This window comes from Terrapene carolina, unplaced genomic scaffold (assembly GCF_002925995.2).
Source record: "Terrapene carolina triunguis isolate 2854851 unplaced genomic scaffold, T_m_triunguis-2.0 Scaffold790, whole genome shotgun sequence".
In the NCBI taxonomy this organism is placed as follows: Eukaryota; Metazoa; Chordata; order Testudines; family Emydidae; genus Terrapene; species Terrapene triunguis.
The window spans coordinates 2001685-2015620 of record NW_020665141.1 but is presented as its reverse complement, the minus strand read 5'-3'; the positions used below and the strand labels follow the sequence as shown (position 1 = coordinate 2015620).

The following is a 13936-nucleotide window of genomic DNA, read 5'->3' as shown; positions in this document are numbered from 1 at the left end:
TTTCAAGAGGCTTTTATATATCTTGAGTAACCTCATAATCCCTTTATACCTTCCCCTCAACCTCTTACTGTAACATCAAAGCCTCTTGTACTCTTCTCTCTTTCTCACAAGGCTTTTTTGGCTATTATTCATAGGAACAAAGGGGTTTCTTCTTTCTTCACCTTGTCTCAGAGAGTGAAGAGTTAATGGATACCCTAAGAGTTCTGTCCCCTTTTTTACATGCTCTCTCTCTGCAGTCCTTTTCAGTTTGAGAAAGCTTTCAGAATCCTCTCGTTAATGTCTCAGTATGGGGCAGTGTAATTATTTAGAGGTAGACTGAAACATAGATGGATGAGTGATTGAGAGGCTAGGCCATACACACTCACTAAAAATATCTCTGTGAAGATGTTGCCTTTGCAGAATGGGTTATCCAAAGGGCAATCAAAGTTGATCCAAAACTTTTTCCCCTTGGATGTTAGGAAGCCTCACTTTCCTTGTGCCACCATGACTTTTCCATTGAATGGCAGAAGAAAAAGTCCAGATTTTGTGCTGCAAGACACTTCGCTTTCAGAATCTGACTATAAAGTCTCACTAGAAGCTGCTCTGTGTGATAGGAATTTCTCCTGCCCATTCCAGAGCAACTGAGACCAGGTCTGCTGTACAGGAACTGGCTAGATTGGATCAAGACTTATGATGCATTTTTTTGTTTTGTTTTTAACATGTGAACAAAAGAATGGCCATAGTGGGTCAGCTCAATGGTCCATCTAGCTCAGTATCCTGTCTTCTGACAGTGCCAGCGCCAGATGCTTCAGAGGGAATGAATGGAACAGGGCAACTTATCAAGTGATCCATTCTCTGTCATCCAGTCCAGTCAGAGTTTAGGGACACCCAGGTTGCAACCTGGCCATCTTGGCTAATACCCTTGATGGACCTATCCTCCATGAATTTATCTAATTCTTTTTTTAATCTAGTTATTCTTTTGACCTTCACAACATCTCCTGGCAATGAGTTCCCAAGGTTGACTGTGTATTGTGTGAAGAAGTACTTCCTTATGTTTGTTTTAAACATAATGTCTATTAATTTCATTGTGTGAGCCCTGGTTCTTGTCTTCTGTGAAGGGGTAAATAACACTTTCTTATTCACTTTCTCCACACCATTCATGATTTTATAGACTATCATATCCTCCCTTAGTCTCTTTTCTAAAATGAACACTGGCAGCCTTTTTAATCTCTCCTTAATTTCTTTGAATCATTTTTGTTGCCCTTCTCTGTATCTTATCCAATTCTAATATCTTTTCTGTTGTTCAGATATTTCCTATACAACCTGATATTCCAAGCCTGGAAGACTTTTATATGCCAGCAGCGAGAAAAGAGGAGCAAGTATCGTGTCGCAGAGGCTCATGGTGAGAGGGGAAGGGGGAGCAGCTTTCTTAAATATTGATGTCAGTTTTTCAAGGGATGTGTGTGGACAAATCTCTATTCCCTGCATGTGTTTGTGTATTTACCTCCCCAACTCCTGTGTGCAAGTGTAATTTACCAAGGCTTGTGATGTGTTCTCCATCACTGGTAATTTTTAAATCAAACTTGGGTGTTACACTCTGGGAATTATTTGGGGAAGTTCTGTGGCCTGTGTAATACAAGAGATCAGACTAGATGATCACAATGGCCTTGGAATCTCTGAAACTTATGTGCAGATGGTTGTCTACCTAAGGCTAGCAGGGGAGATTGCTCTTGATGCATTGTACTGTGCAGCTATACAGATAGTTAGGGATGCCAGTGAAAAAGCTTAAGGGACTCTCTATCTGCTCTTCAGACTCTCTACCTGCACTTCAGTGTTGGTCTGATCATTGGTATGGTATGTATTTGAATGGGTATTTTCACTAGAACAAATTATTGGTGGAGTTCCCCAGCCCCTCAGCTGATGTAGGAGTCAGCGTTGGCTTCCTCTCTGTGCATATGTTGGTTTTTACCCACCTTATCCTGAGTCCCCTCTCTTTTCAGAACACATGTTACGAGTGAATTGAAGCGCATAACATTTTCACAGTGAAATAGAGTTCTGACTTGAGCTATGTTGAGTCCGAGATTCTGTAGCTCCTAAGTGCACCCTGGTTAGTGCACATGTTCTCTGGTCTACTGTGGCTATGAAACCCAGCTGGGGAATCGCACATGCAAAGGGGATACATATTCTAGATGCACTGGAGAAGAAAGAAAGTTTTCTTTGCAAATGCCTGCCCCACTGACTCACTTGCCTGTAATGGTCTCAACTTCCAGTGACTACAGACAAAGATAGAGTGATTCCTTTGAGATCAAGTGGTAAATGACTGTAATTTTAAAGCTGAAGTCAAGATTTTTGTCCCATACTGCATGTCCAGTGTGAGGTTAGCTGACAACTGTGGTGTTTGTTTATGTGTGCAACCCTGGAAATTTACAGACTGGCACCTAATGTCGGGTATAGTAAACTCAAAAGAGACTCATCCACCTTCTTGTGGAGGGAGGTCCCAGCAGTTGTGGAAGTAAATGTGTCCCTTAGGCCAAGTGGCAACTGTAAAGTGAGGCCAGGGGTGAGGAAGGATTCTGTCCTCCCCGACTGCTGCAGATGCCCCTACCCCAAGCCAGTTTATTTGGTCAGGTACAGGGACTAGGACCTGGCTGTAGTTTGAAAAGCACTTGGGGATATTTCAGGATGGAGGGAAATAATATACCTGTAAAATATTTATTGTTTTCCCGTCTCCAAGTAAGGAGGCCAGGCATTAACATGCAGCCCTACTCCCATTTTCACAAGGAGTCAAATTGCATCTCGAGGTGTTGATTATAAAACCTTAGAATTTACAACATTGAAGAGGAGAAAATACTCATGCCAGTAGCTCTGAGCAATGCTTTTAAATGTTAATACCACATATCAAATTAACGCAAATTATTTGGCTTACAAAGAAAAATAATAAACCTCCCATTAATTAGTAAAAAAGTGAAAAAGAAGTAATCCCTTTTAAGATGTGTTAGATCTTGGCTCACTAGATTTTGGAGGACGTTGCCATAGAAAGATATACGTTTTCTATTTGATTTTAAATATTAAATAGCATAAAATTAACCAGCTTGTGTTTGGGGAAAGATACACTTTGGGTCAGTCCAAATCAACACCATCAGTCTTGGGCTATGGGTTTGTTCTAAGAGATTGAGAGGGAGGCAGTTTGTCCTAATGGATAGATCACCAGACTGTGATTTAGGAAACCTATGTTGTGTTCCTGGATATGCTGCTGAACTTGGGCAAGTTCTTATCCTCACCTCTCTGTGCTTCAATGTCCCCATTAAAATGGGGCTAATACTCCCTTGTAAAGTGCTTTGAGAACTACTGATGAAGCGCTATATAAAGAACTAGATATTATATTTTAATCTTGTCCAATAAGCCAGGTATGCTGAGTATTTCATACCCTTAGGAGATCTGGAAGATTTAAAAAGATGCCAAGCCCAGGTTTGTGCTATGTTTGTACAGAGTCCAGCACAATGGGTCAGTGATGGGCAGCTAGGCAGCTACTGCTATACAAATACTGAGAATGCTGAGGAAATATTAACTGTATCTGAAGCTGTAGTATGTGCCCACAGGAATCGTGCAGCCTGAACAAAGTCATTCAACAGTGTTTTATTTATACCTTGCGGGTTATGTGAAGCTATTGATATTTCAGATCTTATCTTAAACCCATCTCCATTGCTCTGCCAGCCTCTAAGGGGCTTGTCTACATAAATTATTCTGGAATTAAGTGGTGTATGAATTTAAAGTGCAATAGCTATTTCGCAGTAAGTCTTCATGTGGACACTCTTGTTCCTGAATAAGAGTGTCCATGCAGGGAGCTATTGAGGAGTAGCTATTCTGGACAATTTCCTTGTGCAGACAAGGCTTATCTGTGCCTCTCTCTCTCTCTAACCCCAGCTCTTGGAATGGCTGCAGTTTTAGCCTTTCCCGGTAGGTGGCAATGTAAGGCTGATAATGATTTTTAAAATACCAAATCCTTGTATGTCATTTAAAAAAAATGTTATAACCATTGCTGTGCACAGCGGAGAAGCAGAAGCTGCGCTGGACATGGCAGCATTGGCTGATCTACATTGATGTTCGCAGGACCAAGCATAGGATGCGATCCGAGGCATTGGCGTTCAGGGAAACAAGCACTCTGCGGTGAGAAACCACAAACACCTTCTCTATCCCATGATCTGCTCCCACACTAAATCTTCCTGGTTCATAGTTATGATTTTGTCTCAACTGTCTTCTCCTCTACCCCTCAAAGGACCACATGACTCCATCTAGAAGGCAGTGCATCAGTAACATGTGTATGTAGAGCCCTGCCTTTCCTGATGAGAGGAGGTTAGTTCCTCATCCCAGACTGCAGAATTAATGTGTCTTAAATGCTTTTGGCAGCATGTCATGGAGAGTGTGGACAAGACGACTGCGCCAGAAGTGTACTGGATGTGAGATGAATACTCTGGCCCTGCAGCACTGGGCCCAGAGCCTGCAGTTTCGGGTAAGTCCTTCAAACCCCAACCCTTCATACCTGAGATCACACATGGCTGTGAGTAATAGCTAGCAAATGAATAAAGAATTCTCCACCCTCAATAATCCCTTTGTACACTGAGGTACCTCTGATGAAAGGATGTACAGAGTGGGTGATGCGAGGTATAGGTTTGGCCTTACCCCTCCAGATGTGCATGCAGGTGTGAGTTCCCCAGGCAAGATCTTACCTGTGAACTGCTTCTCAGTGGTGCAAGTAAAATAGAACTATCCCTGGGTTCTCTCCACATGGGGTCCTCAAACACCCTTCTTCTCTACAATGCAGGTATAAAAGCAAAATCCAGGCTTTTCTAGATTTCAGTGTATTTCTAAGGAGCTGTGTGGCCAAAGGGAATTATTATGATTCTTTACACCATGCCCAGGAAAATAGCAGATGCTTTATAGAGTAATTTAAAAAGACAAGACGTGGTCTCTGCCCCAAAGAGCTCCCCACTTTAAAACAAATCGATAAATAAGAGGTGGAGGAAAATGATTTTTATTATGTTTCAAATGGCCAAAAGGAGTCAATCATCTTATCTTCCTCGCTGGGTCATTTACACTCACGACCCAGCAGATGTGAAGTGACTGTAGGACACTCACTGTTCAATGAACAGTTAATCTTTTGTGAAATCCAAAGTGAAAATAATTTGTCAAGACGATATATTTTATTTCCTGCGTCCTGGAACTGTTCAGCCTTTCCCTGGAAGGGTGGCGGTTGCTGTCATGGGTTTAGAACAAGGCACTTGCTCTCTTCCCACTTGGGTAGGGTGTGGTCTTTGCTTCTAGCCTGACTGACAGATGGCAACTCTGCATGGGATCAGCACTTTGCCAGGGAGGCTGGTCCCATGACTTGGGAAACACTGTTAGGACTTTAGATACCAGCCTCCTTCATCTCCTTTATATGAAAAGATTGTACTTGGGAGCCCATTATTAATTCCCAGAAAGTAGCATTCTGCCCTTTAAAAGGAAGAAATGGTTGTGTAACTTAAAATTTCTCAGGCTGTTGTAAGACTGGCCCTGGAATTCCCTGTTTCTTCTCACCTTCCACTCTGCAGTATGATTTGGGTATAGAAACAGCTCAGTATTGTTGACAAGGTGAGAGGAGTTTGGTTGTACATGTAGGGAAAGCCAGGGTGGGAATGAGCGGGAAGGAGGAGGAGGTTAATGAAAGTCCAGGCCTAAATAGATTGGAAATGACCAGCAGAATTGAACATACATTATTGCTTCATGAAAATCTCATTCCTCATAGCTCCTTTATTTCTGTCTCCTGGTCTCTATTTGATATGCTCTCCCTCTCCATTGCCTTTGTGCTTCCTTTTCCCCTTCTTCTGCCCTTGCCCATTCCCTCAATGTTCCCTTGCTCTCCTCTGCTTATTCTTGGCTGACCCTCCTCCTCATTTTTTCTAATTTGTATTGTCAGGCCTGGCTACAGTGGATGGAGCTGTATTTGCACATCCAGCATGACAAGCAGAAGGAGGCCCGGGCAGTGAATCATCATCAGCACTGGGAGCTGAGGAGATGCATGAAGGCCTGGCTGGGGCACCTGCAGCTTCAAAGAGAAAAGAAGCATCAGGACAGTGAGTGAGAATCATAGAAATATAGGACTGGAAGGGACCTAGATAGGTTATCTAGTCCAGTCTGCTGCACTGAAGCAGGACTAAATATTATCTAGACCAGCCCTGACAGATGTTTGTCTAACCTGTTCTTAAAAACCTCCAATGACGGAGATTCCACAACATCCCTAGGTAATTTGTTTCAGTGCTTAACCTTACGGTTAGGAAGTTTTTCCTAATGTCTAACCTAAATCTTCCTTGTTGCAATTTAAACCCATTACTTCTTTTCCGGCCCTCGATGGTTAAGGAGAACAGTTTATCACCCTCCTTCTTGTAACAACCTTTTATGTACTCGAAGGCTGTTATCGTGTCCCCTGCCAAGTCTTCTCTTCTCCAGACTAAACAAGCCCAGTTTTTTCAATCTTTCCTCGTAGGCAGTCTTTTCTAGACCTTTAATCATTTGTTGCTCTCCTCTGGACTTTCTCCAGTTTGTCCACACCTTTCCTGAATTGTGGTGCCCAGAACTGGACACAGTACTCTAGCTGAGGCCTTATCAGTGCTGAATAGAGTGGAAGAATTACTTCTTGTGTCTTGCTTACAACAGTCCTGCTGTACATCCCAGAATGATGTTCACTTTTTTTGAAACAGTATTACATTGTTAACCCATATTTAGTTTGTGAGCCATTATCACCCCCAGATCCTTTTCTGCAGTTCTCTTTCCTAGGCAGTCATTTCCCATTTTGTATTTGTACAATTATTCCTCAGTAAGGGGAGTACTTTGCATTTGTCCTTATTGAATTTCATTCTATTTAATTCAGACCATTTCTCAAGTTTGTCAAGATCATTTTGAATTTTAATCCTGTCCTCCAAAGTGCTTGCAACCCTCCTAGCTTGGTATCGTCTGCAAACTTTACAAGTGTATTCTCTATTCCATAGTCCAAATCATTTATGAAGATACACCTCTACCCCGATATAACGCGACCCGATAGAACACGAATTCGGATATAACGCGGTAGAGCAGTGCTCCGGGGGGGCGGGGCTGCACACTCCGGTGGATCAAAGCAAGTTCGATATAACGCGGTTTCACCTATAATGCGGTAAGATTTTTTGGCTCCCGAGGGCAGCATTATATCGAGGTAGAGGTGTATTTGAATAGAACCAGACCCACGACAGATCCCTTCAGGACCCCACTCAATATGCCCTTCCAGCTCAATTGTGAGCCATTGATAACTACTCTGAGTATGGTTTATGAGCCAGTTGTCCACCCACCCTGTATTAGATTCATCTAGCCTATATTTCCCTAGTTTGTTTATGAGAAGGTCATGTGAGACAGTATCAAAAGCCTTACTAAAGTCGAAATATATGACATCTACTGCTTCCCTGTGATCCACAAAGCTTGTTACCCTGTCAAAGAAGGATAGTAGCTTGGTGATTTGTTCTTGACAAATCCAGGTTGACTGTTACTTATTACCTTATTTTCTTCTAGGAGCTTACAATTTGATTGTTTGATTATTTGCTCCATTATCATTCTGGGTACTAAAGTTAAGATGACTGGTCTATAATTCCCTGGCTTGTCCTTATTCCACTTTTTATAGATAGATACTATATTTGAATGGAGAGATGGGACAGAATAGGGCTTCACTATCTAAACAACTCATTGCCACCGATAGGAGAAGTTGATATATTTTCCCTTTTAGGAGACACAACAGATGCTTCTGTTTGGTGGTTCAGCAGCTGAAGAGCTGTGGCCTGGGGTAGCAAGGATTGTGTGGTTTGTCTACAGATGCATCCAGAATGCTGTTGCCTTATTGTGGATGGATGGATAAGAGGATGGATATGGTCTTAGAAAGGAAATTGCTGTATTGACCAAAGCTTACACATTGTAGCGTGTACTCTGATTGGGGTACCTGACAGGAAGAAGTATGAAGCCAACTTCAGAACTAGTATCAGTTCCTGCAAGGGTATCCTGAATAACCAGAACAATGTCAGCTAATAGGTGGTGGTAAAATTCTTGGTAAAATTCCCATCATCCCTTGCTGGTACTGGAGATTCTGTCACTTGAGAGCCTAGAGTTTGCATGTCATTGCCTTGTCCTGACACAAATGATGCAGGAGCAGAGAAAGCTGGTCATGTGTAATTCGTGTCTGTTTTTCTAGAGCTGGCTCAGCAACATCACCAAGTCTATGTGCTCCAACAGTGTTTCTCTGGCTGGCGGCAGGCCTGGGAGCACAGGAGAAGCATGCAAATCCACCAGGAGTGCATTGGTGAGCTAGCAGCAAGGGTTACCTTACGGAGAGTCTTCACACACTGGAAGCATTGTATCCTTTGTGTATGCTGCCATAGAGGTGCCAGGTTCAAGATATTCCTGCAGGTGGACGGGGCAGATGAGCAATAATGTAAGAAGCAGCATTTGGGTCAGGCATGGTTGGACTGAGAAGCACTTGTTCATTAGAAAGGTGCAGGATAGTCCATAGTGAATGGGCATTGGAAGGGAGCAAGACTAGCACTTGGAACACATTAAGTAAAAACCTGTAGGGACTAGGATATGGCAGCAGGGAATCGCTGACAGTAGACAAGAGATGCGTCATTTTAAACCAGTGAAGCCTCTAACAGCTTTGCTGCAACCAAAATGTCTCTGTGTGCATACCAGTGCAGAAAACCCAAAGCTAAAGCAATTGTGGACTGGAATTTAGTGCCTGTCCCTGAAGAAGAGGGTGTGTTGTGTGTGTCTATAAAAGATACTTTGTTTTTAACTTGATGACAGATGTTGTACTGTGCATGGAAGAGACCTGGAAGCACAAGCTTGCAGAAAAGCATCACCGGCACCATCTGTTGGTAAGAGCTTTATAATATCTCAGGTGAGAGGGAATCTAGGCTATTTGGAATGATTTCCCAGAGCCGCACCTAGCCACATGTGTTCATGTCAATGGTGAGTGTGTCATGCTTTAGGTGCTATGTATAGCATTTCCTTCCATGAAATGTTCAGCTCAGATACTAGGTGCACAGATTCAAACTGTCATGGAATCCACCAAACTCTCTGTACCTCAGGGTGTTGTGTGTAGAGAAGATAGATTCATAGACTTTAAGGCCAGAAAGGGACCATCATGATCATCTAGTCTGACCTCCTGCACATCACAGGCCACAGGACCTCACCACCCATTCCTGTAATAGACCCATAACCTCTGGCTGACTTACTGAAGTCCTCAGATCATAATTTAAAGACTTCAAGTAACAGAGAATCCACCACTTACATTAGTTTACACCTGAAAATGACCCATGTCCCTTGCTGCAGAGGGTGGCGAAACCCCCCAGGGTCCCTGCCAGTCTGATCCAGGGGAAAATTCCTTCCCGACCCCAAATATGGTGATCAGTGAGACCCTGAGCTTATGGGCAAGGCCCACCAGCCAGACACCTGGGAAAGAATTCTCTGTAGTAACTCTGAACCCTCCCCATCTAGTGTCCCATCACTTCCCATTGGAGATATTTTGCTAGCAGTTGCAGATTGGCTACATACCATTGTAGGCAGTCTCATCATACCATGCCTTCTATAAACATATCAAGCTCAGTCTTGAAGGCAGTTAGGTTTTTTGCCACTACTGCTTCCCTTGAAAGGCTTTTCCAGAACATCTCTCCTCTGATGGTTAGAAACCTTCATCTAATTTCAAACCTAAACTTGATGGCCAGTAATATCCATTTGTTCTTGTGTCCACATTGGCGCTTAACTTTAATAAGATAGAGGACTGACACTCATACCTTGATAGGAAATCTCATCTGAGACATATCTTTCCAATCAAGAGCAAATCAAGTTATTGTTCCAATCAAGAAGCAAATTAACTCAGACCAGTTGGTCCCTCATGCGCACCCTGGCCTCTTCACTCTGGAATAGCATCTTCCCCTTTTTATTCTAGTGATTTTTCTCACCTTTGCTACTTATGCAGGAGGATTACTGCCCCAGTGCCATGAGGATAAATGGCTTTGTTCCTGTTTACACTGCTGTGCTACAGGAGTCAATGTCTGTACTTCCTGTACTCCCCTCTTGAAGATTGAAAATCTTCCCTCTGTGATAATGCCATCATGTACCGGCCACCTGTGTGAGAGCCTATAAATGTCTCTTCTGCTTGGGGAGGGATAGGAGTTAGTCTTTTTTTTCCCTTTATCCTTAAAAGCACCCCCACTTCCCAACATAAATAAATTCCTTATCTCTGGTATTCACAGGGCCTCTGGCTTGTTGGAGCAGATATTATTCTGTAGTGTGAGGCAGTTTTGATCATCAAAAAAATGACCCTAAAGCCAGTGAGATTATATTTTGGAAATAGCAGTAGTAGTGTAACAGAAAGTGCTGGCCTTTTAAGGCAGGGTACATTCTCGGCACATAATTCTTCCCAGTTCAGCCCAGTATTGAGGCATTCTGGGATTTGTAGTTCAGTGAGACCATAAGAGTTAGAGGTCAGTAAAGAGCTGGGAGAGGGGAGAGCAGTATTTAAGATCCCCTTTCCCAGTACAGAGAGATCTTGGGAAGGGATAGGTTGTGAGTCTCCCCTGCTTCAGGGTAGGAGCAAGTTGTGGGTCTCCAGTCAGACAGGGAAAGGGCAGGACCTGTTGAACTCTCCATTGAGAGAGGGTGTGGGAAGGGGCCTGGGCAGTGATTGCTGACAGAGCAAGGGAGAGAGCTGGATGACTCGAGAAGAAACCCGAGGAAGGGAGAGGTTTTTAATTTAGCTGGAGAGCTAAACTCTCCAACCAGGGGGAGGGAGCCTGAGGCTCGGCTATGTATCCATGACACGTCAGTAGGACTGACCATTACAAGTAGCAACAAAGTTGGATTCTACATGCCCAGCTTTGGCTATCTGTAAGGAGCAGTTGGTCCCAAGGGAAATTGGCTCTTGGCTGCTTGGTTATTCAGGCTACACAGTGAATGGTAAGTAAAATTCTGCTGATTGTTTTCTCAGCACTTTGGGTTTAATGCCTTGCGGAAGAACATTATAAATGCTCGTCTCCAGCAAATGAGAAGAAATTTGGCTCATCGGCAGCATCAAGTAATGGTGGGTTTAATTTGTGTTATGCTGTGTTTATATGAAACCTTTCCCTGAACCTTCCCACCTTCTCACACCTGTTCCTACAAAGTGTTCTCTAGTCAGTTGCATTGGTCCCTTGCTACCAGCAGTTTCAGAAAATATCTCCTGTGTAAGTCTATGGTCAGTCACAGACATGTTGGCCTAGTTATGTGTTGTCATACAGCCCCATTGTGAACCTCTTTGTAGCCAAGAAGATTTATAGCCTCTCTCTGTATGCAGGGAACAATTGACTGTAACCCTGTGACAAGAAGTGGTTCAACTAAGCTCAGCAGAGTTCGCATTATAGCAGCATCTGGATGTACAACATTTCTATTTTCAATTGTTTGAGGACTCCAGGTCTGCATTGAAGACATTCAGAGCAGCTGGAAGAAAACAGAATTGTATCAGGCTTTTTAGACTGCTTTGTTTTGTATAGCAGCACAGTGTTCTTTAACGAACTCTCCCTCCAGAATGCTGTATTAGCAGAACATCTGCATCGTCATTCTTTTGGATTCTCCCGCTCTTGTTACCTGAGTTTTTCTATCTCTGCTGTTTTGCTCCAGTTGTTGCAGAGCTTCTGGAATCGCTGGAAGTGTCGGTTAGAACAGGAGGAGGAAGAGCATCAGCGGTCCCTGACACTAGCAGCTCGCAACCACTACAGGTACTTCAGGGAAATATATTTTCAGATGCAACTAAAGAGCTGGAACTCATCAGCTCTTGGTTCTGATTTTAAATCTGGTAATACTTTGATGCGTGAGATCATCCTGGCACATTATGAAGAGTGGTCTAGTTCTGAACCATACCTCATTTGAGAAACATGGGAGGGAAATTGACATTGGTAAGCCATAAGCCTTGTCTAGGTTCACTTATTTAAAAAAAAAAATCTCCCATCAGTGTGTGGAGTACTAGTGTAGACACGGCATAGGCGGTTTTGCCACCAGGTTGCATAGACCTGCACTGAGCAGGATTAGAAAACAGGGTGGTAAAACATCTTCCCTGTCTACATGAGTGCTGTCACCATAGGAACCTAGAGAGGGAGAGATCATTTTTTGGGTAGGTGTTGTTAACTACCATAGAGGCTAAATTCCTCTTTCATCCCAGTGAAGATACTTATTCCAGGGTTGAGTGCATAATTATGAAGCAGTAGAAGAAACTTTTGCAACTGCTTTACCTAGGGAGGTGGTGGAATCTCCTTCCTTGGAGGTTTTTAAGGCCCGGTTTGACAAAGCCCTGGCTGGGATGATTTAGTTGGGAATTGGTCCTGCTTTGAGCAGGGGGTTGGACTAGATGACCTCTTGAGGTCCCTTCCAACCCTGATATTCTATGATTCTATGAACTGTACCTGCCTAGATTGTGTTTTTAAATAAATATGTAACTTCTGCTTTTGTTGCCTTTCTTTTGGTGGGGTGGGACGAATCTATATGGCGTACTTAAAGCACTTTAAGGTAACACAATTATTTCCTGATTGAGACTGACTTTTCAGGACACTTAAGGTATATGGAGCTGTCCAGGTCCCGAGCTGCTCTTTCAAATAGAGGGAGGCTGTTTGCTGAATAGTTGGGTTTTGTTTTTTTATTTCAGGGTAACGCTTCTGCACAAGTCTGTCAGGTTGTGGTTAAGGAATGCCAAGTGGAGGAAACACAGGCAGGTATGGAGTATTTGTCATGTTTAAGTAGCTCTTACACGAGATTCAACCCAAATGATTCTAAAAGCGGGAGGATGAAGGATGGGTGAATGTGCCAGTCATTTCTGTGGTGCAGCAGGTTCATAGGATAAAATGATGTCCTCTCTGATCAATAGTTTGTTGAAAGAATTGTACATCATCCAGTCAGAGCACTTCTCTGGGAACCAAAGCATGCTAATGTTGGTTGCTGGAGTTTCTAGGAAGAACAGAAAGCCTTGATTTATGACAGGAAGTTGATTTATGATCATTATTACTATTAGTTTCCAGTAGTGCCCACACTGCAAGCCTGGTTTTGAAATATTACTTTGTTCTGAGTGCAGCCTCCAGAATCAGCTGGAACTGTTGAGCTAGTTGGGTGGAATTGCTTTTCCACCTCCTTCCCTGTGAGAAGTGTGGAGTAGAGTTTTATAAAGACTAGAAACAAACCCCAAAAGCTAGGTACACGTAACACTTATATGTTAAGTAGGATGGTTTAGTTCAGATGGCCTTGTTGTGGTAGTCCCTTGGGAAGGGAGCACTGTTCTGAAATGAAACCAAGCCTGTCATTTGCTTTTTAGATGCAACATGCCAAAGCTGACAGTCACTATGGAAGAGTGATCTTGCCTGTCACCTTCCAGGCCTGGAAGAGGTTTAAGAACTATCAACGCTGGTGGAGAGAGATGAAGGAAACGGCATCATGCTTTCATAGGTAGAGTGGATTGTTCTTATGGACTGACTTTAAAGAGTATGTGCATTGGGCTGCAGCAACCAGTGACATGTGTAACTAAGACTAAAATGTGTTGTACAATCCACTTAGGTCACCCCATGAAAAGAAAAGGTGACTTACTGGAACCTGTCGTTCTTCAGTAGTTGCCCCTGCGCCTTCCCACGTGTTGTTCCCTTACATCTTGACACCAAGGGTTACAGAATCTCACAGGTGTGAATGCTCAGAGGGTTTGAAGAAATAGTAATGTTACTTTGGAGAACAGAAAGAATCGGGCTGTTGAGAGGCAGTGTGGTCTAGTGAATTGAGATGAGACCGAGGCAGGAACCCGTGATGTCTCATTTTGGCTCTGACACTGACTTGGAGCTTGTCTGCACATAAACTGGAACCGCTGCAACTGGAATCACATTGTTTGCAATTCACACCT

The 13936-nt window shown here is 43.2% G+C and overlaps 1 protein-coding gene across 4 annotated transcripts in view; it reads left to right on the top strand.

Moving 5' to 3' along the window:
• The window catches only part of SFI1 (SFI1 centrin binding protein), a 50609-nt gene that overhangs the window by 9082 nt on the left and 27591 nt on the right, over nt 1-13936 (top strand). For all 4 annotated transcript variants that reach the window (XR_002907987.3, XM_024197988.3, XM_024197987.3 and 1 more), the window contains exons 6-15: nt 1287-1381; nt 4029-4146; nt 4387-4489; nt 5936-6092; nt 8225-8386; nt 8833-8903; nt 11018-11110; nt 11686-11783; nt 12704-12770; nt 13364-13494. Coding sequence is in view for 3 of the 4 variants with exons in the window: in XM_024197988.3 (XP_024053756.1) it covers nt 1287-1381; nt 4029-4146; nt 4387-4489; nt 5936-6092; nt 8225-8386; nt 8833-8903; nt 11018-11110; nt 11686-11783; nt 12704-12770; nt 13364-13494 (1095 nt within the window). In the remaining variant the exon portion in view is untranslated. The remainder of the gene's footprint in view (nt 1-1286; nt 1382-4028; nt 4147-4386; nt 4490-5935; nt 6093-8224; nt 8387-8832; nt 8904-11017; nt 11111-11685; nt 11784-12703; nt 12771-13363; nt 13495-13936) is intronic.